Genomic DNA, 26,203 nt, shown 5'->3' with positions numbered 1-26,203 from the left:
CGATCTCCAAACACTAAACCTCCCACCTTTCTTTCTAAAAGGGAAAGAAAACAACAGCGAGTCCTTGGGAAAAACAACAGACACATCATATGCGAATCGTAACTCCATAAGATAATGCAAGATCCACTAAGAATGAATATAAAATGATTAAATATTCAAAAAGAATATTCCTCCACCAGTTCACCTTCTTCCACCTCATCCTCGTCTTCGTCATTAATGTTAATGGGAGTGCTGCTACCCAATTTAAACCTGTCTGCTGACAGATTTTGGCAATGCGATTTTTCAAACTAGCATTCATTTTTTCACAATTCCCTTGACTTTATGGGTGGTAAACTGCTCCAAGACGTTGTCTAATCCCCAATCTTGCAAAAATCATTCTTACTATCTTATCCACAAACTCTTTCCCATGATCTGAGGAGATCTGGAAGTCCCTATCTACCTATGACTTCTTTACACAAAATTTAGGCACTGATAAAGCTACTACCACTAATAAATATCTTTTCCCTTCAACTGGCTTTATCATGCCAATAACAATCCACAACAACTCATGCATAGGACCCCTTGGAGTCGGAATGTGACCAGGAGGAACTATCATACCCTTCCGAACATTATTTCTCCAACAGATTGTGCACCTACCTATGACATAATCAATCTACTCAAGTAAGTATGGTGCCCAAAACCCATACGCCTTTGTGATTTTACTTCTAACTTGCAACATAAGCTAACCCATGTGCTTCATCAGAGCATGCAACAGCTGGAGGTATCAATGATAACTGCGATAGTTAGAGCTGAACCTGACTCAGCTATTGTTGTTATGATAGCTGATTTAGCAGAGACTGACTCTATTTAACCAAAGCCTGCTTCTTCTCCTTCTTCTTGTCATCCCCACCTGGTTGGCTGTATGATCTGTATTCACACCTTTTGCCATACTTCCAAGGCCAACCACCTCTGCCAGTTTGCTCGTCACTGGTAGGGGCAACCTCTTCTGTATTTTGGCTCGCAAAATGGACTGTTCCATCTGATTCAAATCCGGATCATTTCCTGTAACATTTCTCCACACTTGAAGGGCTCTTAAAACATAAGCTCTCGGGTTTTCTTCCAGTCTCAGTGGCTCAATCAGAATATTATCAGGATGCGCATTTGTCGGAAATGTATCACTCAATGCTCTCTACATTCGACCTCAAACTGCAGAAAACAGCTCTGGATCATTCTCAGCAGTCCCCACATATCAATTTAGTCCAGCTTTCTGTAGAATCTCGTCCATAGCTGGAACCCCTAGGAGATTAGCTAAAAGTCTCCTGATACCTCCTATGGCAGGCTGTGTTCCCACCATAAACTCTTCCGCACAACATCAACCGGAGTAATTACATTTGACACCTTAGTTTGCTTTTTTGTCTTTTTAACAGTTCCCTTATTAACCCTTACTGTTAATTACAAATTTCTTTATTCATCAATAAATGAACACACACTGAAGATTTATAAACAGTGCTAGCTAGAATTAAATGCACTTACATCTAAATACTAATTTCTAAGTTTGTGAAAGAGTTTGTGGATAAAACAGTAGCCTCTTAGTCACCCACAGATGTCTTCAATGGAGCTCAGGTTATGCACTGGTTCTCCGCCCACAGTCATCTGGCTCTCTCCTGCTCATTCAAACAAAAGTGAATATGACACAACAAAGAGTTAATCCCAATCCATTCTTTTAACAATGCACACATTTATACACTTATCTGTCAGCACACTGGTTATTTACTTCCCCAACTATTCTGTCCTTTCTTGGGAGCTCATCTCATTTATATATATTTTATCGACGTCTCTGAAAAGAGGTTCATAGATTTTACTTAACTCTTAGATGTCCACGATATAATCAAAAGTCCTCTTTTGTCTCCCAAAGAAGACTCATTGTTGTTTATAACCATATAAAGGTAAAACAAAACATAGGACTCCTTATCCATATGACTTTTCCTCCTCACATTAATAATATTCAAATTTAATAAACATTACTTACTTTAACTAGTGATTTTAAGTTTAATTGTCCTCCATATAAGAGACTCATAAATCTATTTATTTTAATTTTTCAGCAAAGTCCCCTACAAAGGCTCCTTAAGTTTTAACTATATAAAGCAAATATCATTCCTTATCAATCCTCAACTCTCATAAAGTTACTCTATAGACACACAGCAGGTCAGAGAACATAAACGCTTCACCCCCAGAAAGAGAAGAGGGAGGGGTGGCGCTCAGACACACACACAGACCCAAATCTGCGCACACACACATTTCTTACTCAGAAAAGGAGGGGCTGACACACAGACGAAGTCTAGCTTCGTGTACACACACACACACACACACAGAGGGAGAGAGAAAAAGAGAGAGAGACCAATCCCCCTTTCTCTTCTTTTTTCTCTAAGAACGAAAAACTATACAACACACACAGAACGAGCTCAGCATTTTCCTTAAAGTCGACTCATTCATACATTACTATAACATGCTTTTGCCACCATTCACTTTTCTTTATTAACTTTATCTACCAAATTCCCTGGGCCCTGGGTGTTCCCCAAATTTTATCAAGCCAAATCCGATTATTTCTCAAAGCCAATTTTCACACAGTGACTAATCTACAGATATCTTACCATTTAAGAAGCTATAGGCCTAATAATTGTTCTACCCATGCCAAGGCGTTACTTATTAAGTGAGTACCATTATCTGAGTGAATTCTTTTGGGAAACACGTGTTGGGGAATCCAGTGATTGATCAACATTTTACAGCCTGATTTGCTATCTTTCCTCATAGTGGGGAACGCTTCCACCCAATCCAAAAATACGTCCACGAACATTAACAGATACCTGTACTTCCTGACTGTCTGAATCATATCTGTATAATCTATCTGAATGTGTTCCCCTGGGCGATTGGGCTTAGGGAATTTTCCTACCCCTGGTTTGCAAGTTTTTTGCCACATTATTTACATTACATACTTCACATTCTTTTACATGTGTGGCTATCATAGCGTTTAGAAATGGATGCCACCATCCTTTCAAGTTTTCCCTCATCTGTACCTTTCCTACTTGTGCCAACCCATGAGCTTCTCCCAGCCCTGCTTTTACCAAAGTCCATTGGGACCTTCCCAGACTAATTCACTCTTTCTACCACCTTTATCCAGCCAAATAGTCTTTTCTTCTGGGCTAGCCTGGTCCTGCACTTGCCTGAGCTTTTCTCCTGTCGGAATTGGTTCCCATGGTTCACCTTCCTTCAACACCATCTGCCAACTTCGTTCTTTTATAACCTGCTGCTTCCTTTGCTGCCTTGTCTGCTGTCTCATTACCTCTTTCCACCAATGAGTCCCCTTTCTGATGTCCCTTGCACTTTATGATGGCAACCGGTTTTGGTAGTTGTATCGCTTTCTCTGGTGCTAAGAACTCTTCCTTGTGTTTTATGGGTTTGCCCGCACTGGTGAGATAACCTGTCTCCTTTCATGGTGTAGTCTGGTCTAGCAAGGTCAGCCACATGTGCTAGTTCCTGCTTTAGTTCAATGAATGCCTGCTCTAGCTCAGGTGTCCATGTCAAAATGCCTGGCGTTAGGTTATCATAGGAGGGTGGGGATACTTGGGGATACTTACCATTCTATCCAGGTTGCCATTATATGTGCACTTCAACCTTCTGACCTTAGCTATTTCCTGTTCTGCATCTGATAACCTCTTCCTGGCTTTTCCCTTCTTAGACATTCCTGCCTTTTCATGTTCTGCCTTAGCCTCGTCTAATTCCTTTATTGCTCTAGCTGTAAAATCATTTAACGCCTGTCCCAAGGAAATCTGGTCATGGGGAGACAGTTCTTTCCCCAACATCCATTTTCTCAACAGTTTCTCTGTTTCTGCCTTCACTTTTTCCACTTTTTTGGGTCTATCTCTAAGTCATCAACCGCTTTAGCCAAAATGATTATCTGTCTCTCCAATGTTTTCCATTGCCAATTCCCCACTCCAACTGTATTATCCAATTCTTTTCTAAATCTCTTTTACTGTATTCAGCCATGTTGATCAAAAACTGGTACTCATCAAGACGTCTTCGAAGTTTTACTTGCTCGACTCACAATGCTCAGTTGTCACCGTTAGGTTTGCTGCATGTGAGGAACTTCAAACTTATCACGAATGGGCGCTTTAGAGGACCACCCTCAGGGACTCCAACCCGGTACTTTAGAGGACCACCCTCAGGGACTCCAACCCGGTACTTTAGAGGACTCAAACCTCAAGGACTCCAACCTGATACTTTTAGAGGACTTGAACCTCAGGGTCTCCAACCTGGTACTTTAGAGGACTTGAACCTCAGGGACTCCAACCCTGTTTTAGGGAGAGCCAATCCCAGGGACTTTCAACCCAGTCCTTATCCCATTCACTCGTCAGATGACGGGAGGGGTTCACCAATTCCCGGCAAAAAACCACAGACCCAATACATTATTAATCACTCAGTATATTTTTACCTTATGTTTGTTCCAATTCAGTCCTTTAAATTTAATCACCTGATCCAACCTCTTTTACCCATCCATAATTTAGCAGTTGTCAATATGCAGAATTTATTTAAATAGGTTTCTGCCAACCTGAGTAAATGGCGCGCCTGTGATGAGCAATGGAGGAGAAAGATCAAGCCTGTTTTTCCAATGGTCTCCTTTGCATCACGTCGGGGTCATCAAATTGTGGACGAAACCAGTCCTGCGCGTTCGTTGATGCAAAATAAATGAGACGAGTAGATCAGACTGAAGTGAAACAAACGGTTTTATTACAGAATTCTGGAGAGGTTACAAACAGAGAACATGCATCATGTATCTCCCAAGTAAGCTCTGACGCCTTCTCATCTGACTCCCTTTTTATAGTCGCATGACCGCTCCTTCTTACCCCAGCCTCCAATGTGTGCGTTAGGCCATCTCACTAATCCACATCATAAAAGTTTAAGGATGCGCTCGAGACGTGAGTGCATCTGCAAGGTCAGCTTAAGGTATTCCCTGTGTTTACCAACTCCCCCCGTTTTCCAGACAATGGCTCTGCTTATCTGATCAGATGAACCACATGTGTGGTGTGCTAATCCCAGGGTCTACTACTATTAGCTTCGAGGTATTTCCTGTTATCTGACATCCTTGTGTATTCCAACATTAGTCAGCACACAGCCTTATGTGCTGAATCTTAGCTCTTAGAATTGTACAATATAACCATTAAGCTTTCAATGCTAGACATAATACATCTTAAAAAGTAATATGAACAATAGTAAGGCTAATAATTCCACAATAGCCAGCTTAGCATTAGCGTCCGGGGGGATGTACGCTACAGTGATTATGATGCAATTTATTTCTCTTGGGAGATAATAGGGTCTGCATTTGACCATTATAAACTCCACATTAGGTGAGCATTGTCTCTCAGTAGTAGCAGAGTCTGTGCACCAAGCTTTGTTAATATAAATGCACAAACCTCCACCTCTGGTCTTGTCGGAGTCCTCTGCTATCCTATCAGCTTGGTGTGTGTGTCGTCCTGCTAACTCAATAGCGTTGTCCGGGCAGCCGTTGTTTAGCCATGTTTCAGTGAAAATCATGACGTTTGAGTCCATAATCCGTCTGTCGTTGGTGATGGAGAGCCAAATTTCGTCCATTTTGTTAGCCAGAAAACGGACATTGGCGAGGAAAATGCTGGGTAAGGGCAGCCGGTGTGGTATAAGCTTTAGCTTAGCTCGTAGCCCTCCGTGCCTACCCCGCCTTTGTTTACTTTCTCGGCGCCGTCTGCGTGCACTTCCGCCCGGCCGGGAAGAGTATGCAGCCTCTTCTGGAGGTGTTCTGGAGATCTCCGGAATGAGTCGGAGATCGGCGATAAAACTGTCAGAGGTTTGAGTTCTGATGTCCAGAAGCTCCTGTCTGCTGTAGAACAGCAACGCCGAGCAATTTGAGATGAATAGTCCAGTCAAAAGTAGATAGAACACCGTTATATAGCAGATTCTGGAGAGATGCTGAGCCTCGCGTTGTTCACGCGCTACCATCTTGGTCGTCCATTTTTACATAGTTTGAGACACAGATGTTGACCTGTACATTGTTTGAAATTTTTATGCAGAATGGACCAACAACGATTAATCCAAAATTGCATGAAGTAAAATCTGTTTACTTTGAGTGTGTTTACATGCACCTAATACACTGATAACTGCAGAAAATCAGATTGTGTCAGTACCTGATTCAGTGTGTTTTCACATAATAATCCAATACCTGCAGAAAATCAGATTGTCTTAGTAACTGGTTTCATATATTTACAGTTTACAATCTGATAACTACAGACAATCAGATTGTTTCGTTAACTGGTTCAGTGTATTTACAATTTATAATCTGATAACTGCAGAAATTCAGATTGTGTCAGTAACTGGTTCAGCATGTTTACATTAAATAATCTGATAATTACAGAAAATTAGATTGTGTCAGTAACTGGTTCAGATAATGGGCAAACTCCAGGTTCACATGAATCAGGCAATAATCATACTTCTGCTGTACAACCTGTTGATAAACTCACAGAATAAGACATGAGGTACACTTAACGTAAAACTCTTTATCCACTCACATTAGCAGAAGATATGAACAAGCATCATCTAGAACATGAGGAATATTTGAATCCTTCATTTCGTCAATCATATACTCAGTTTCAGCAGCGTTCTGTTTTCACACATGCCCAGACTGAGAGAAATTAAAGAAATCAGACCAAGAATTTACATGCACTGAAAAACCCTGTTACTGCACTTAAATACAGCCTCTTATCAGATTTATAGACCTTAATCTGATCTGTGAAATCAGAATGTTTGTTTACTGCAGAAACTGTAGAAATCTAATAATAATCACATCATTAAGTGTATGTAAACACACTCATCATAAAAAAAAAACTTTTTTTCCTTTTCTGTAAACCTCCCATTTTGGAGATATTTGTTTTTCTTTAGATAATATGTTACAATTTTATGTATTGTAATAAAATATGTTATTGAAAACATTTAGGACTGTTTGTTCAGTATTCAGCCATCACTACTTTTTCAACATGTTTGCCCAATGCTGTGAATATGTAAACATGTTCAAATAAAGTGATTACAAATATCTAAACAAAAAAGCATTTTTAAAAAAGAGGCAATATCAGCAGCTTTCAGTTGAATGGACATCAGATATACATGTAAGTTAATTAGCATCAATGTTTCAGATAATCCACACTTTCTATGATGAAGAAAGTATGGGGTTTTTTATGCTATGATATGAATGAATCGAGCTGCCACTCTGTTCATTTCTGGGCCTCCTCATTCTGTTTTTCTCAGTGCTGATAGGCTGAAGAATTTCGCAAGTGAAGTAGGGAATTAATGTAAATACAGGTGCCAGTTCACATTGTGTTAAACTGGTCATTGTGTTTCATAGTCTGGGGAACTTTTTCAGGATCAAGTGATTTAAAAGATTTCTGCATGTAATTAAAAAGCTGTTAACCACAAATTAGCAAACCTTTTTTGGCCAAAACTTTTAATTGATATTTTTCAGTACAGTCATTCACAAATAAATTATCGAAAATATTGCAACACAGACACCTGATTTCCTTGACAGAAAGTTTTTTAAACATTAATAAACTTTGTGATTAATAAAAGGAAAGTTGTTTCAGTCTTAATCAGAAGAGATATGTAATCCTCAAAGTGTTTACATGTGCCAGAAAAGAAAAGAAAAGAAAAGAAAAGAAAAGAAAAATCTTGTATATCTTGACAGTATAAATGAAGTGGTATATGAATAATCAAACTGAAAGTTTATTAGCCACTTGTTTCTTTGTTTACAGAACCAGCTCACACACATGTGTATGGTCTGGTCTACGCACTAATTAATTGTAATATAGCACCACCTACTGGCATGGGGTGATCATGCTCTCAACACGTCAGCCAAGATGTAACAAAGTCTTAACTACATGAATGCAAATATAGTTTCACACTTTACGAAAACCTGATTTTTTTAAAGTGCTCACCTGAGCTACACACATGCTACTGCTAACACCACTTTGCTTCAGTTATTACTCTAAAATCTAGACAGTTATTATGATGCTCCAGGATTAAATCTCTCTGTTAAACAAATATCAACAACTGCATTAAAAGCCAACGTTGCTGTGAGATCATTTTTTTCTCCTTAAAGCAACTCCTGGCTATAACGTTCATAATCATCCAACAGTAGTCAGAGGATCTGAAGGCTCAGGCACGGGAGCAAAGGGCAGGAAATGTGGTGTGGATATACAGTAAATCAAGTGTTTTAGAGCAGATTATGGTATTTTGGGGGATGCAGATGTTGCAGATTAAAGTATTTTTAGAAATTCCAATTAGGGCATTGTGTGGATTACAACATTAGAGAATTTTGTGGATTAGGGAATTTTGAGATTAGGACATTTTGAAATTAGGACAATTTGTGATTAGGGCAGTTTGGAATTAGGGCATGTAGTGGATTAGGAAATTTCATGATTAGGGTGTTTTGGAATTAGGGCATTTTGAGAATAAGACAGTTTGTGATTAAGGCTTTATTGTGATTAAAACAGTTTGGGATTAGGGCAGTGGAGACACACTGAGTCTGTGGTGAGATCTGGGGCTGGAGGGCTCAGGTGTTGAGGTGGGAGAGACTTCCAAGACATCTTCTCTGAATAAAGGGGAGGATGGACTCTCTGGAGACTCCGGGGGTTCAGAGCGATCAGATCTGGTCTGGATTATCTCCTCTGGCGTCTTCAGAAACCTACCACAGAAAGAGAGAGAGAGAGAGAGAATTTGATTCAGTGATTCACTGATTCACATTAATTTATTAATTTGATTCATCTGATTGATTCTCTTTCTCTTTTTCTTCTCTAGATAAAGAGGCTATTTTCTACAGGAAGAACATATCAACTTATTCAAAGAGGCCGTTCTTAATGGCTACAAAGTGGTGTTTTGTGGTAAAATGTAAAAGATGAATATTCTAGCTTTAGTATTCCTTACAACATGTACATAAACATTGCATAGAAGCTACAAAAAAAAGTTTTAGTTGTACTTTAGACAGATGACCAAAAGTAACAGATTCAAATGCCATTGTAGTGAATGAGTGTAGTAGGGCTGATCTGACTTAGAGAATCAGCTTTCGGTTGGTCCCCCACCTGAAGAGCAGTCTCTGTCCGGACTCTTTTTTGATGATGTTGAGTTTGTAGTAGTGACGCAGCGCTCGTGACATTTTCTCATATGTCATGTTGGCTCTGTTCTGAAAAGCAGAGGAGAAACGTCATTGAAATGATGAAAGAATCAGACAATAAAGCACTAACCGCCCCACCTCCGTGACCCCCCCCCCACTGACCTTATGGTTCCCCCACAGCCGTGCCAGCCCGTTAGGATCCACCACTCTGAACACCATGGAGTCCGGATCTTCCCAACGGATGTAGGACTCGTACCGACAGTCCAGCAGCAGGTGGTACACATAGTCCCACAGCAGCCTGCAGTCTGGAGAGAATAAATGCCTGGTTACTCAGAAGAACCAACAAATTTAACATGTAAAAAAGATTGCAGCACAGGTTCTGTCATCACGCTGATTTTGTGTTGCCAGGTCTACTGTACTGCTCATTGGAGGTCCACACCCTCTGGAAATGGGAATTTTTTAGTGTTGTTAATGTGGTATTCTGTTTGTGTTATCTGTATAACTGTGTGTTGGGCAGTTTGTTCAGGTAGGTGGGCTGAAGGTTTACTGTGAAGCAGAGATGTACAACTGGTGATGAACTCCTCACTATTCGTGTTATTTTTTTCCCCTCCTGCCTAGTGTTTAATAAAAGAGGACTTCCTCTTCTAACAGAATCATGGCCTCTCTTGTGTCTTAGGCACGACTCACACATACTGCCTCTGTGTGGTGTGAGCGATGCAGAAAGTCTTGTTTTCATTTGTGTTAATAGCACTTTCGTACAGGCTGCACATGCAAAGCGACAGAGTCCCAGACATTGCTCCGAAGTACCATGATGTTTAGAGAATAGACCATAAGCCGTTTTTTTAAATGCACACTACACGGCAAAATGCACTGAAATAAACCGTGAAAATCAATAAAAATGAAACAAAACACTGTATACAAAATTAAAAACACTATTTTTAAATTAAATTTAATTAATGCTGAAATGCTAGGTAAGGGGGGGGAGGGTTGTTGTATTAGCAAGTTAAATGTCTCTTATGGCTCACCAAATGTCCAGAAACAGCCCTGAAACCACAATATAACCATCTCTACATATGATCTATGACTGTAGATATAATACTACCTTCTAATAATAATAATAATAACCTCTACAAATCATTCACATACAGGCAACTCACTAAAAGGCACTAAAATGCCAATATGCCAATATTTGAGAAATCATTATACTGTTTCCTTAGCGAGCATCAGCAGTGATATGATAGACACTGCATTGTTTTTATAATAACCAAGACTCCTGCATGTTCACACTAGAGAATCGATACAAGCAAATAGCATTTAACCTTTAAGAGCTTTGAGTTGAAGCATCTTCATTATTATACCTGCAATCTTTCCATCAGCCTCAGAGGTTTCTGTGGAACTCCTGGTCACCTCTGGTCTGTTGGATAAGTTCAGTGGCTCGTCTTTACTGCTGAGGGGCAAGGGCCGGATGAGGGGTGGAGAGTTCACCTCTTCAGAACCAAACAAAGAAGAGCCAAGAGTTTCTATTGTGATTGGGGTAACATTTTGAATTTAGTGTACAAGAATCAAACTCTAACATTGTTTTAAAGTGACTAATCAGCATTTGAGATACTTTCATTAAAATAATTATTATGCAGTTCTGTTTATCCAGTATTGGCAGCAAATTGGCAGGCAAGTTTTGAAGTATTACTCTGTATTCTAAACCTAATTCTAATAATACTCCTAATACTATCCTAATTGGAAGACATTACCCTGCTCATATAAAAACAACATAGTCTAGCAGGGATGATCACTAGAAAAACTAGCATATGTTGTGTTTTGTTGCTGGTATGCTGGTCAACCAGCATGACTATGCTGGGTGATCAGCTACACCAAAACCAGACCAGTACTAGACCAGCAAAGATCATCTTAAACCATCATGAAATCCTTACTGGTCTGTGCTGTGTTTTTCATCAGTGTAGGACATTATACCTCAATAAATGCATTTAATAGTACAACCCCAATTCCAATGAAGTTGGGACGTTGTGTAAAACATAAATGAAAACAGAATATGATGATTTGCAAATCCTTTTCAACCTATATTCAATTGAATACACTACAAAGACAAGATATTTAATGTTCAAACGGATAAACTTTATTGTTTTTTGCAAATATTCACTCATTTTGAATTTGATGCCTGCAACACATTCCAAAGAAGTTGGGACAGGAGCAACAAAAGACTGTGAAAGTTGAGGAATGCTCAAAAAACACCTGTTTGGAACATTCCACAGGTGAACAGGTTAATTGGGAACATTCCTGAAAGGCTCAGACTTTGTGAACAACTGCGTGAGCAAATAGACCAACAGTTTAAGAACAACGTTTCTCAATGTGCAACCGCAAGGAATTTAGGGATTTCATCATCTACAGTCCATAATATCTTCAAAAGATTCAGAGAATCTGGAGAAATCTGTAAGTAAGCGGCAAGGCAGAAAACCAACATTGAATGCCCGTGACCTTTGATCCCTCAGGCGGCACTGCATTGAAAACCGACATCATTCTCTAATGGATATTACCACATGGGCTCAGGAACACTTCAGAAAACCATTGTCAGTGAACACAGTTCGTCGCTCCATCTACAAGTGCAAGTTAAAGTTCTGCCATGCAAAGCGAAAGCCATATATCAACAACATCCAGAAACGCCGCCAGCTTCTCTGGGCCTGAGCTCATCTGAGATGGGCTGACGCAAAGTGGAAAAGTGTCCTGTGGTCTGACGAGTCCACATTTCAAATTGTTTTTGGAAATCATGGACGTTGTGTCCTCCGGGCCAAAGAGGAAAAGGACTGTCTGAATTGTTATCAGCACAAAGTTCAAAAGCCACCATCTCTGATGGTATGGGAGTGTGTTAGTGCCCATGGCATGGGTAACTTACACATCTGTGAAGGCACCATTAATGCTGAAAGGTACATACAGTTTTTGGAGCAACACATGCTGCCATACAAGCAACGTCTTTTCAGGAATGTCCCTGCTTATTTCAGCAAGACAAATTCAGCCAAGCCACATTCCGCATGTGTTACAACAGCGTGGCTTCGTAGTAAAAGAGTGCAGGTACTAGACTGGCCTGCCTGCAGTCCAGACCTGTCTCCCATTGAAAATGTGTGGCACATTATGAAGCACAAAACACGACAACGGCAACTGAACGTGTGCATCAAGCAAGAATGGGAAAGAATTCCACCTACAAAGCTTTAACAATTAGTGTCCTCAGTTCCCAAATGCTTATTAAGTGTTGTTAAAAGGAAAGGTGATGTAACACAGTGGTAAACATGCCCCTGTCCCAACTTCTTTGGAATGTGTTGCAGGCATCAAATTCAAAATGAGTGAATAGTTGCAAAAAACAATAAAGTTTATCCATTTGAACATTAAATATCTTGTCTTTGTAGTGTATTCAATTGAATATAGGTTGAAAAGGATTTGCAGATCATCATATTCTGTTTTCATTTATGTTTTACACAACGTCCCAACTTTTTGGGAATTGGGGTTGTAACAGATAATTACTGATATTAAATCAAATGGAAATCTAAAGTGTATCCTGAATAAAAAATTGCAGTCACTGTTATGCAGATGTATTTCTGGTAGCCCTGTTTGGTTGCTGACCTGAGTGTGTGTGCAGAGTGAGATTGGAGTGTTCTCTGGTTTCCAGATTGTGATCAGTATCTGGCGTGACTGATGTTCGAGCATTTGGATTCACCGGACAGACGGGGACGGATCTGTTAGCAGCAACACAGGGACCTGCAACAATCAGATAAGATCAGACAGCTCAGAGGAACGTTTGGTAATGAGGGTGGTAAAGGTTCTGCAGAGAGCCATTAGCATTAGCTTTGTTCATTTCAGTGGGATTAGCTCAGTGTGGCATGGACCATCATTGGGACTTTCCTCTGGCACCAAAATCTAGAAAATGGAGTAGTAAATATTACGAATGACCACATTACCAGCCTTAATGCACTCACAAAAATGAAATGTTGCACTCAAAAATATTATGTCAAAAGCTTCCAGGAAACTGTGATAACACCTTCATTCTGATGTCATCACCTACATCGGTGAAGGTGTACCTGTACCTGTACTTAGCATTGATTAGGCTGTAGAAGAGGGGGCATCTGACATCTGTTTTTATGGCAACCTGTTTTAGCTTTAATTCTACTTTTCTTGATGGTAGGAATTCAATTCACATGTGAATTCTTGGTATCTATTTTTTTCACCAGTACAAATTGATAGTAATAAATAAATAAAAAATTTTTACTACTAAAATTTTACTACTAAAATGTGTTTTTGAGATCTAGAATTAAATTTCTCTGGTACAAATCACATTTTTGATGGCAAAGAAAGACAACATAAAGAGGACGATGATGATAGCAGGAGCCAACAGGAAATATGCTGAGTTTTACTCACCAAAATTACACTGACCAAAAAAATACTTGAAATAACTTAATGAAGTTGACTGAAAGAAAACAACTGAACATAAAAGTGAAGTGTCTACACACATAGCATCACAAAGCACTAAAAAGGGTTCTGCTGTTGTTACGATGTCAGACTTGTAAACAATAAAAGAACCCTTTTGGTGCTTAATAAAACCCTTTTTTGTAACACTTTACTTGGAGTGGTCCTCGCAGTAGTGTAGCATCTGAATACATTGAAGTAAATATCTTGTAGACATCATACAATACTTGGGACATACTAGTTGGGACATTGTGTAAAACATAAATAGAAACAGAATATGATGATTTGCAAATCCTTTTCAACCTATATTCAATTGAATACACTACAAAGACAAGATATTTAATGTTCAAACGGATAAACTTTATTGTTTTTTTGCAAATATTCACTCATTTTGAATTTGATGCCTGCAACACGTTCCAAAAAAGTTGGGACAGGGGCAACAAAAGACTGGGAAAGTTGAGGAATGCTCAAAAAACACCTGTTTGGTACATTCCACAGGTGAACAGGTTAATTGGAAACAGGTGAGTGTCATGATTGGGTATAAAGGGAGCATCCCTGAAAGGCTCAATCATTCACAAGCAAGGACAGGGCGAGGTTCACCACTTTGACGAGTACAAATTTTAAAATTGTTTTTGAATATCATGGACATCATGTCCATGACCAAAGAGGAAAAGGACTGTCCGGATTGTTATCAGTGCAAAGTTCAAAAGCCAGCATCTCTGATGGTATGGGGGTGTGTTAGTGCCCATGGCATGGGTAACTTGCACATCTGTGAAAGCACCATTAATGCTGAAAGGTACATACAGGTTTTGGAGCAACATATGCTGCCATCCAAGCAACGTCTTTTTCAGGGACGTCCCTGCTTATTTCAGCAAGACAAATTCAGCCAAGCCACATTCTGCATGTGTTACAACAGTGTGGCTTCATAGTAAAAGAGTGCGAGTACTACACTGGCCTGCCTGCAGTCCAGACCTGTCTGTGTGGCACATTATGAAGCACAAAATACGACAATGGAGACCCCAGACTGTTGAACACCTGAATTTGTACACTGAGCAAGAATGGGAAAGAATTCCACCAACAAAGCTTCAACAATTCAGTTCAGTTCCCAAACACTTATTGAGTGTTGTTAAAAGGAAAGGTGATGTAACACAGTGGTAAACTTACCCCTGTCCCAACTTCTTTGGAACGTGTTGCAGGCATCAAATTCAAAATGGGTAAATATTTGCAAAAAACAATAAAGTTTATCTGTTTGAACATTAACCTTGTCTTTGTAGTGTATTCAATTGAATATAGGTTGAAAAGGATTTGTATATCATCACATTCTGATTTTATTCATGTTTTACATAATGTCCCAACTTCATTTGAATAAGTAGGTGTATTGTTAATATGTTGCTTCCAGTATGCAAAACCTAATTTAACCCAACCATACCCAAAACCTAACCCTAACCCTGGCCCTAATCCTAACCCTAACCTTGACCTCAACCCAAAACCTAATCCTAACCCTCACCCTGGCCCTAATGCTCAAAAAACACCTGTTTGGTACATTCCACAGGTGAACAGGTTAATTGGAAACAGGTGAGTGTCATGATTGGGTATAAAGGGAGCATCCCTGAAAGGCTCAATCATTCACAAGCAAGGACAGGGCGAGGTTCACCACTTTGACGAGTACAAATTTTAAAATTGTTTTTGAAAATCATGGACATCTCCATGATTTTCCATGACAACTCCAGCCTTATCCTCAACCCAAAACCTAATCTTAACCCTCATACGTTTTTGATATGTTACTAAGAGTCATTTGAGTGTTTGTTTCATTTAAAAGGACCATTCAATATAAAATGTCACCCCCTGTTCAAACTGGTTCTATGTAGAACCATATGTGACAGATTCTCCATTAACTACCATGCAAAGAAATGTTTAATTATGCAAAGGGTTCTTTGAGTCTTCATGGTTCTATTTCAATCCATTGTCCTCACAAAAAAAACTTTGAAGATCCATCTTTTTTAAGAGTGCAGTTTAAATAGTCCAGTTAAACTCCTGTTAGTGCTGTAAGTGAAAGCAAAGGTTATAAAAAAACAACTTAAATCTGTGTCATTTATCTAATTTTATTATAAGATTATTTAATTCTTACTTGTCTTTGAGTAAAATGATTTCACTATGTTGGCAGATAATTTGCCTTCCTGTGTTCTGCCAGTTAGAAATCATTTCACCCAATAAAATTACTTTACACAAGCAAACAGCATCTACAAATGAGAAAAATAACCTCATAATATTAGCACAGCCATCTCAAAATGAGAGATTTAGATTAGATTGAAGATGATTTCTCTTGTTAAGAAGTAATTTTTTGCAGTGCAGGGAGTGAAAAGAACACTGATTGGCTGATGGCTTTGTCTTTAGCTTTAACATCCTGTTACTTTGATCTCCTGCATGAGTGATAAGAGCCAAAAACAGTATGCAGTTTTTTTGACATTAAAACAGAAAAAAAGAAGTAGTTGAAGAAACTAGACACAGACACTGAAAAATCACTTGTAAAAAAACAGATAAGGTCACAATCAGAAGGTCATTTTGAATTGAAGTCTACGGAGAAACACGTTTTGTTACTGAAGGCAGGAATTCTACTGTTTGGCCACGAGGGGGCGCCATGTACATAAGAATATTTACTTTCGTTTATACTACTATAATATAATTACTATATTTAATTTTTTACTAAATTCTATTATTGTTTTTATTCTTTTATTTTTATTTCCTTTTATGATTCTTTTACTTGACTGTTAAATTTAAGTTTGCATATTTATCCTTTTATGTTGAAATCATATTCATTGGTTTATTATCTTGGTTTTATTTTAGATTTCTGCTTCTTAACCAAATCTTAATCGTTCCCTTAATTCTTATGCCATTTATCTTGCATTTTTTTAGTTCATTTGTTTGTTAGTTTAATCTGATTAAATTCCATTTTCATTTCTTTTCCAATCCTTTTAATGTTGTAAACGGTTGTAAACCCTTTACGTTATATGTAAATTTCATGATGAATGGACTAAAACAAATGACCCCAAATAAATTGGAGAACAGTCTGGTTCTATTGACTAACATTAAAAGTAAAGTATGTTTTTACCTTCTCCTGTAAAGTGATCCTTTTGGAGTTACAAGGTTTTCTTTCGACAACAGTGAAATGCTCAGCTGTATCAAGCCTTCCAGAACTATCAAACCCAGTCTCCACTCCAACAGACCAAATGGAGTTAGATTTTCAAACCTTCTAATCTTATTTAGAAAATACCCTTCGATCCACTTTAGAAAATGTGGCACCACTTAAAATGAAAAGAATAAGGCAGAAAAAGCTCACCCCATGGTACAACGACAAAACCCGTACCTTAAAACAAACAGTTCAGAAACTAGAGCGGAAATGGCGACAAACCAAGCTGGAAGTGTTACACTCTGCCTTATAGAGTATAGAAATGCTCTCACTAAGGCTCGCTCAGCAATTCAGAGGTGTAAAATCCAGGTTCAGAAAGTAAAAATCCTTCCCAGGATTTTGTTCCAACAGGCTGGACAGCTCTGCTGGTGGTGTGATCTAACTAGAGAAGCCAGCCTGTTGGAACAAAATCCTGGGAAGGACTTTTACTTTCTGGACCTGAATTTTACACCTCTGCTCAGCATATCTGGCCTCGCTGATCGAAAGTAATAAATATAATCCTAGAGTACTGTTTAGTGTTTTTAACTGTTTTTATATAAAACAAAACACAGTTGTAGAAGAAAGGCTGGAAACTTTTTACCCACTCCCACAGCTAGAACTAGAGAAGTTTATCTCCTCTGCAAATTGCACAACCTGCACACTCGATGCAATTCCCTAATAATTCCTCAAAGAAGTACTGCCAATTATTATAAACCCTCTTTTAACTGTAGTAAACTCGTCCCTTAGTCTGGGCCATGTACCCAAAGCTTTTAAACTAGCAGTAATTAAACCTCTGATCTGATCATTTCCTCTGATAAGGAAAATAGAGGACTGTTTAAAAGACATGAAATGCTGGATGTTACGTAACTTCCTCCTACTAAACAGTAACAAAACAGAGATTCTTCAATTAGTCCAAAACGCTGCAGCCAGGGTCCTCACTAAAACTAGAAAATTTGATCATATCACTCCAGTGCTATCATCACTTCAGTGGCTGCCTGTTAAATTCCGTATTGATTATAAAATTCTTTTATTGACATTTAAGCCCTACATGGGCTCAATCCTGAGTACCTTACAAGACCTTATTTCCTATTACGAGCCATGACTACTCAGATCACAGAGTGCTGGCTTTTAATAGTTCCTAGAATTCATAAGGCTGCAGCTGGGGGAAGAGCTTGTTCTTATAAAGCCCTCAAACTCTGGAATGATCTTCCAGAAAATGTTTGGGACTCTTTAAATCTAGGCTGAAACTCACTTGTTCAGTTTAGATTTTGGTAGCTAATGTTCCCCCTTAGATAAAGGCAGCATGATCCAGGGGTCCATGGACACAGGGAATTACAGTAAACTGAGATGCTGGTGCTGGTCGTCCCGCTGCTCACACGTGGTCACTCAGGTTTATGGACGGTGGAGCGGAGGGATGCCAAACTGTTTCAGAATGCTCTCGTGTCTGTATGTCCTTCTGCTTCTGACCTTCTAGTTAAGCTGTCATAGTCAGAGGAGGATGTATCCCCCCTGGTGAGCCTTGGTTCCTCCCAAGGTTTCTTGCTCAGCTCTGAGGGAGTTTTTCCTTGCCACTGTCGCCCCTGGCTTACTCACCTGGGGGTTTTTACATTCTTGTTAAAACTTTGTCTTTTCTGGAATTCTGTGAAGCTGCTTTGTGACAACATCCATTGTAAAAAGTGCTATACAAATAAATTTGATTTAATTTGATATTGAAAATGTATTTCTGAGTGAAAATGAAAGTTGACAGATTGATAATTCAGCTTTCATTACCCATCTAAACAGCTCAGATGAAGTGCTCTGGACTGGAGAGACCTCTTATAAATGCTGTATTAATACATTTATAATGTGCTATGTGGTGTACAAAACAGCAGATGTTCTAGCACTACTTATTCTTGCAGTAGTTATGAGTTTTTTTTTTTAATATGCATAACAAATGGAGAGTGTATGACTTTCTACATTCAGGTTTCATAACACATTATAACCTCATAAGAACAAAAGGCTTTTGGTTCAGTTGCAGTAAATACAGTTCAATGTTCAACAAAGCGCTGGTTCATTTCAGAAAACACAGAAAGGTTTGTTTCTACTGGACGTGTTGGGGAAGCACCTGGACCTGCGAGAGAAAGGCTGCATTCAACACTTTTTACCAGGAGCAGGTAAACCACACCTACTGGCAACGACTCAACACCAAATCAAACCAACCTGCAAGTCACTGTAAAGGGCAAAACTGCAAGAGTTTCTCAATGGAAACTTCATTAAACAGGTTAAGTTGAATCTGAATAGTATGTTTTATGGTGAATCAACACAGTCAAGCAGTGACCCTGGCTTTATAGGTGCCCACTGTTTCCTATCAGCTCCTTTGAAGGAAGATTATGTTAATAACCGCAGCGCAGAAGGAAGAGTTTTATTTCCTTTCTCTTCTAGGCATGGTGAGATTCTTACCTGCCCATACACGCCTCAAACTCAGACGCTGTTCATCAACATTCTGCCACCTGTACAACTAGAAAGCTTAAAATAAACTAGCAGACAAGAAAATAAAGGAGATTCAACTGTACTGAAAATCCTCACAGCGTCTAACCTCACTCTGCATCGGACAAGTCAAATATATCAAACATATTTCTGCAATGTATAAAAATTGCCAAAAAATGTAATTGTTAAATTTATTTTTATTTATTTCTGATTGCTATTATATTTGTTCAGTTGTGTGTAGTTCTCACAGTACTGACTTCTGTGGCGGTGCAATAACATGGCTCAAATGCGTCTCAGTTCACCTCCTTAAGTGGTTTGAGTGATCAGATTTGCATGTTTTAAATTCGTCTTTGGTGAGTTTGCGCATGCATGTTTTCTGTGTGTCTTGGCCTCATCCAGATATGATCCTGATATTCAAAACACATGAAGTGACCAGGTATAAACAGGGTCTATGTGTAGAGTAGGAAGAACTGAGAAGGTCTGGCACTGATGGCTGAGAGATGTAGTGAGGCTGGAGCGAACTGTTAAAAAAGATTTACACATACAGAAACATGGATATAAAAAGCAAATGCAAAATAAAAGTCCCATTATTATACCAAAAAACCTCACTTCCAAACACGTGAGGACACAGGCTGTTACTAAAAACACAGTAGCGGCAAACTGCAATATAAACAGCCTTAGCTTTGAGTATGGTTAGACCCAAATATTAGACTACTTGGATTTTTTTTTGGATCAATGTAGTTTATCAATGAAGGTGAACTGCAGAACTCTATACTGTTCAGGGTTCCTGGGAGAAACTCGGATGACTCAAGGTTTCGGTCCATAACACAGTTTTAGAGGTTCCCCCTCATAAAATCCCCCACCCCCCCAAAACACATATCTACATGCAAGTGCATCCGTTATAACCCCGGGTGCCTGTAACTCAGTAAACAGAGCATGCCTGTGGGTCTGTTCTCACCTGCAGCGCTGACTGAGGTGTGCATGTGCTTGCTGGGGGCGGGTGCTGGGGACGTGCAGGTCAGACTGTGTCTCTGCTGCTTCACATGCTGGAGGAGCTCATAGAGGACATCTCCTAAACATCAAACAAGACATCAGTACACAAATTCAAGTCATCTGTAAGCTACACTTCCCCAACACATCCTTACTTTCAGATATTACTGCTGAAAAAAAAACAGAGAAATGATTGTGTTTATGATGATTTTGAAATTTAGTCTTTAAATTAGAGAAAAAATTAAATATTAAAAAAATTATACAGCTTATTGTCTGAGACAGGCTTCTGATGACTTACACTGTAAACATCTGTAAACATGGACTACAGTACCTACAAGATGCTGCTACTGTGTTTAGCTATGCTAACATACTTCAGTTCAATTAATGTATAATGCTGAACCTGAGCTTGGACAGCGAAGTCTGAAGTCCTCTTTGGTCAGCAGACACAACGCTTTACCATTCATCTCAAACTTTTCATGATCAGCACGGCGTAAGGAGAACTCCCTCTGAGCCCAGCGCAGCCACAGATTAACATCTTCCTTATCCCACAGAGATGGGTTAATACCTACAAAACCACAACAGCACAGGCAAAGTCAAATATAAAACTTTATATGTAGTATATAACAAATCTAAAAAATACATACACACTGCCTGACTGAAAGTTTAATGATACCCACTGATCCAACATTTCTTCTAAAATCAAGGCTATTAATCCTCTGTGGTCTGAGGTCATTCTTTTGATTTGTGCATATCCTCTTAAATTCTCATTCAAAAAGGCTTTTCATATAACATAATCCTTATATGTTTCATATCAAAATGCTCTATTATCTTCATCACTACTTTCCAAAACTGCTGCAGCAACTTCAGCAGCTGTAAACTCTCACATGTGTCTCTGATGTGGACTGAATGAAGGGTTTCTGGCACAATGATTCAGTCCTTAGTGATTTCCTGAGAGTCCATTGGTCAGTTTCACTCAGAATGTAGATGGACACACAAATCCACCAGTTCCACACGGTGAATTCCACATAACTCCAGATGTGAGTCACATACGATCTTGTGATAAGATGGAATGAAAAGGGCGACTCTACAGGAAATGTTTAAACTGTATTTCTGTGCTTGATCTGCACAAAGAGAGAAATAGGTATAGAAACATTAAATTTGATGGACAGGTTAGTTTGTACACCCCAGAGGATTAATAGGGAGTTTGTTTCCCCTTTGCTGCAGTCTTTTCGCTTTATACATATAATGATGAACAAAAAAGTATATATTTATAAGCACAAAGATGAGTTTAAAAACAGAAAAGTAAAGAAGTTACATTAGTACATTAGTACTTTGTTACAAAGCCATTGGCAATTGCAGCTTTGAGACATCTACACTACTGTGTGAAAGTTTTAGGCATCTAAACAAATTTTTTAACAATTTACCTCTGCAGTGAGTTTATCACAATATACATTAGAATAAAGTCATAGTCATAATTCAAATAAACATAAAAACAATAAAAAGTAACAAGAATTTCTTGGGTCCATATTTTTCCTTTATACCTGCTCAGTCACCACAGAGACTTGTTAATATCATCAATTACATCATTAGCACAATTTAATAAAGCACTGATTGTCAAACCAGGATTTGCTTTTTAACTACATATAATACTTGGCTTCCTCGAGGACAGGTTTGAAAACACAAACACACTAACATCCATAAAATCACTATTTATATATTATATACATGTGAGTTTATATATATATATATATATATATATATATATATATATATATATATATATATTTATACACGCACACACACACATATTATATTTATATATATAATCATTATTAATTAATATTCTATAAATTTGTATAATGTATATTCAAATATTAACACTTTTCTCAGCAAAGAAACACATGCTACACAAATAAATAGATTTTGAAAATGTGTCTTGGGTGCCTGAGACTATCGCACAGTACTGTATGTTAAGTAATTTGCTTTTTGCAGCGCTGTGGTTCAGTTTTGGTCTGTTCTTTATGGCAAACCTTCAAATCTTCATTTCCCCTGAAGGTTATGAGGGTCCCTCTGATTGTGATTTGTCCACAAACTAACCATAAATTTTCAGTGAGATTAAAATCGGAAGCCTGGCTAGACAGTAGGAAAGTAGAAAACTAGAGTTCAGTTATTCTGGCAGCATGACTAAGGTTGTTGTCTTGTTGAAATGACCATCTTCTCAACGTATTCCTTTTCTTGGCTGATAAGACTAAATTCTTCTCTAATATCTCCTGCTACATTTATCCTTCAATGTTGTGTGATCCTACAGTGTTTTCTCATTGAATACTTCTGTACAAAGTTGAATGTGCTGACAACAAAATCACAAAAAAATCATCAATGGAAATCAAATTTATTAACCAATGGAGGCCTTCATTTGGAGTCACACACAAAATTAAAGTGGAAAAACACACTACAGGCTGATCCAACTTTGATGTAATGTCCTTAAAACAAGTCAAAATGAGGCTCAGTATTGTGTGTGGCCTCCACGTGCCTGTATGACCTCCCTACAATGCCTGGGCATGCTCCTGATGAGGTGACGGATGGTCTCCTGAGGGATCTCCTCCCAGACCTGGACTAAAGCATCCGCCAACTCCTGGACGGTCTGTGGTGCAACGTGGCGTTGGTGGATGGAGCGAGACATGATGTCCCAGATGTGCTCAATTGGATTCAGGTCTGGGGAATGGGTGGGCCAGTCCATAGCTTCAATGCCTTCATCTTGCAGGAACTGCTGACACACTCCAGCCACATGAGGTCTAGCATTGTCCTGCATTAGGAGGAACCCAGGGCCAACCGCACCAGCATATGGTCTCACAAGGGGTCTGAGGATCTCATCTCGGTACCTAATGGCAGTCAGGCTACCACTGGCGAGCAAAGAAATGCCACCCCACACCATTACTGACCCACTGCCAAACCGGTCATGCTGAAAGATGTTGCAGGCAGCAGATCGCTCTCCTCGGTCACGTCTGTCACATGTGCTTAGTGTGAACCTGCTTTCATCTGTGAAGAGCACAGGGCGCCAGTGGCGAATTTGCCAATCCTGGTGTTCTCTGCACGGTGTTCGGCTGTGAGCACAACCCCCATCTGTGGACGTCGGGCCCTCATTACCATCCTCATGGAGTCGGTTTCTAACCATTTGTGCAGATACATGCACATTTGTGGCCTGCTGGAGGTCATTTTGCAGGGCTCTGGCAGTGCTCCTCCTGTTCCTCCTTGCACAAAAGCGGAGGTAGCAGTCCTACTGCTGGGTTGTTGCCCTCTTACGGCCTCCTCCACGTCTCCTGGTGTACTGGCCTGTCTCCTGGTAGAGCCTCCAGCCTCTGGACACTACGCTGACAGACACAGCAATCCTTCTTGCCACAGCTTGCATTGATGTGCCATCCTGGATGAGCTGCACTACCTGAGCCACTTGTGTGGGTTGTAGAGTCCATCTCATGCTACCACGAGTGTGAAAGTACCACCAACATTCAAATGTGACCAAAACAGCCAGAAAGCATAGGAACTGAGAAGAGGTCTGTGGTCCCCACCTGCAGAACCATTCCTTTATTGAGTGTGTCTTGCTAATTGCCAATAATTTCCACCTGTTGTCTATTCCATTTGCACAACAGCATGTGAAATTGATTGTCAATCAGTGCTGCTTCCTAAGTGGACAGTTTGATTTCACAGAAGTTTGATTTACTTGGAGTTATATTGTGTTGTTTAAGTGTTCCCTTTATTTTTTGAGCAGTGTAGTTAAAATACACAATAGATAATTTGATGTTAATAAGCATTCCTCTTAATTATACTGAATGATATACTGTATGTATTCAAATCACATACGTAATCTTCCTGGGAGTTTACAGAGCTCATCTGGAGGTTCAGGGTAGACGGAGGGCAAGGGGGCCAGAGCGGCTGAACACACTGGGGTCCGAACTTCGCTGGAGTCCTGTACACACACACACACACACACACACACACACACACACACACACACACACACACACACACACACACACACACACACACAGAAAATCATAAAATTAAATTCATGAATATAATCATATTTTAACCCCTTAAACTCTAAATGTCTCTATATCCACAAAGCTCTTGGTTATAATAGATACTGAATAGTTCATAGTACATATTGAATGATTCATAGTAGATACTGAATAATTCATATTAGATATTGAATAATTCATAATAGATAGTGAATAATTCATAGTAGATACTGAATGATTCATAGTAGATACTGAATAATTAATAGTAGTTACTGAATGTTTCATAGTGGACACTGGATAATTCATAGTAGATACTGAATGATTCATAGTAGATACTGAATGATTCATAGTAGATACTGAATAATTTATAGTAGATAATGAATGATTCATAGTAGATAGTAAATAATTCATAGTAGATACTGAATGATTCATAGTAGATACTGAATAATTTATAGTAGATACTGAATAATTCATAGTAGTTACTGAATGTTTCATAGTGGACACTAGATAATTCATAGTGGATACTCATTAATTCATATGGATAATTCATAGTGGATTAAATGTAGATACTGAATGTTTCACAGTAGATGCTGAATACTTAATACTAGATTGCTGAATAATTAATAGTAGTTACTGAATAATTCATAGTAGATACTGAATAACTCATACTTGATAATTGGTTGACAAAGCACTTCTTGTAAGTCGCTCTGGATAAGAGCGTCTGCTAAATGCTGTAAATGTAAATGATAATTCATAGTGTAGTGGATCAAAAATCATTTAACATTACAGTTCTCAAATTTCTTTTACATTGTGATTATTGATTTAAAGATGATATAAAGGTTGATTCACTGTAAAGACTGAAGTGCTTAATCTATGATGTTTTTAATGCAGAGTTGTGTGTGTGTGTGTGTGTGTGTGTGTGTGTGTGTGTGTGTGTGTGTGTGTGTGTGTGTGTGTGTGTGTGCGCGTGTGTGTGAGTGTATGAAGCTCTGCTGGCTGTGTGTTTTCCTGCACTGTTTCAAACCGAAAGAATCCTGAAGACAAAAGTGAAAGCAAAATATGGCAAGAAGCTGTTGTGCAATTTTTGCTTTTAAAGTAAACTCAATTTGTTTTATTGTGATCAAAAGCTTGATTTTCTCCCAGTAACATGGTCTGAGATTCAGCTGGACATTGAAGTCCCCTGTGAGCGGATTTAGAAGTGAACACAGTAGTAGCTGCGGTTCAGTGAAATATGAAGTGCATTCAGTAAGAGTCAGTCTGAATTTACAGTGCAGGATGTTAAAGGGCGATTAGCTCAGTAGAGTTAGTGGTCAGTACTGAGAGAGCTCACCTGCATCTTGACTGGACCGGACGTGTTGGTCATTACTCTGTCCAGACTGTTTTACTGTGACATTTCTTCTTCAGTAGCTCAGACGATGGCGCAGCGAGTCATACTCACTTGTTCAAACACACACACACACACAAAATCCTTCCGGGAAGCGAAAGTGAAAGGACCTTCAGGAAGGAGCAGCATATTAAACAGTCTAAACTAAAAAGGCCGGTTTACTGAGTCAAGAGCTGCGCAAAGTGTCACCCTCCCAAAAAAAGTAAAAAATAGTTTTAAAACTCCCCCTTTCTTCTTTATTGTTTTGTTTTTTTGGCCCTCTGCCCCCCAAAAACTCTGTACTTTAGAGCCCCAAAACCAGTGTGTTACACATCCCCTGGTATTCAGGAGGTCTCATGTTTTCTGGCTGCTAACTTAGCACATCATAGCAGCCCTGATAGCACCAGAATGTTTTCTTTAACATAAAATATTATTTTATAGAATGCACACACTATTCCTCACATTAACTGAGATCTTACTCATCTCCTCTTCTGTCTTCACTGTGAAAAACAGTCATTTACATCAAAGTCTTGGGAAACTGGGCAATTATTCAGTTTTCAGAATCAGAATCAGAA

At 39.0% G+C, this 26,203-nt stretch overlaps 1 protein-coding gene across 2 annotated transcripts; it reads right to left on the bottom strand.

Annotated features, from left to right (window-relative positions):
• Positions 1-7,484: 7,484 nt before the first annotated feature.
• etv7 (ETS variant transcription factor 7) lies at positions 7,485-25,732 on the bottom strand. Of its 2 annotated transcripts, none has more exons than XM_017684050.2 (9): positions 25,596-25,732; positions 24,108-24,213; positions 20,653-20,817; positions 20,221-20,334; positions 12,791-12,925; positions 10,522-10,683; positions 9,326-9,468; positions 9,132-9,232; positions 7,485-8,737 (listed from the first exon to the last, which is right to left on the bottom strand). In XM_017684050.2, the coding sequence occupies exons 1-9, from the start codon at positions 25,626-25,628 to the stop codon at positions 8,554-8,556; spliced, it is 1,143 nt and encodes a 380-aa protein (XP_017539539.1). In that variant the 5' UTR covers positions 25,629-25,732; the 3' UTR covers positions 7,485-8,553. The 2 variants fall into 2 exon arrangements, with proteins under 2 accessions (XP_017539539.1, XP_017539540.1); XM_017684051.2 differs by having other exon boundaries at positions 10,522-10,650.
• Positions 25,733-26,203: the final 471 nt, after the last annotated feature.

This window comes from Pygocentrus nattereri, chromosome 9, assembly GCF_015220715.1.
Source record: "Pygocentrus nattereri isolate fPygNat1 chromosome 9, fPygNat1.pri, whole genome shotgun sequence".
Taxonomy (NCBI): Eukaryota; Metazoa; Chordata; class Actinopteri; order Characiformes; family Serrasalmidae; genus Pygocentrus; species Pygocentrus nattereri.
Note: the sequence above shows the minus strand (reverse complement) of the source record. Positions and strands in the feature narration are given on the sequence as shown.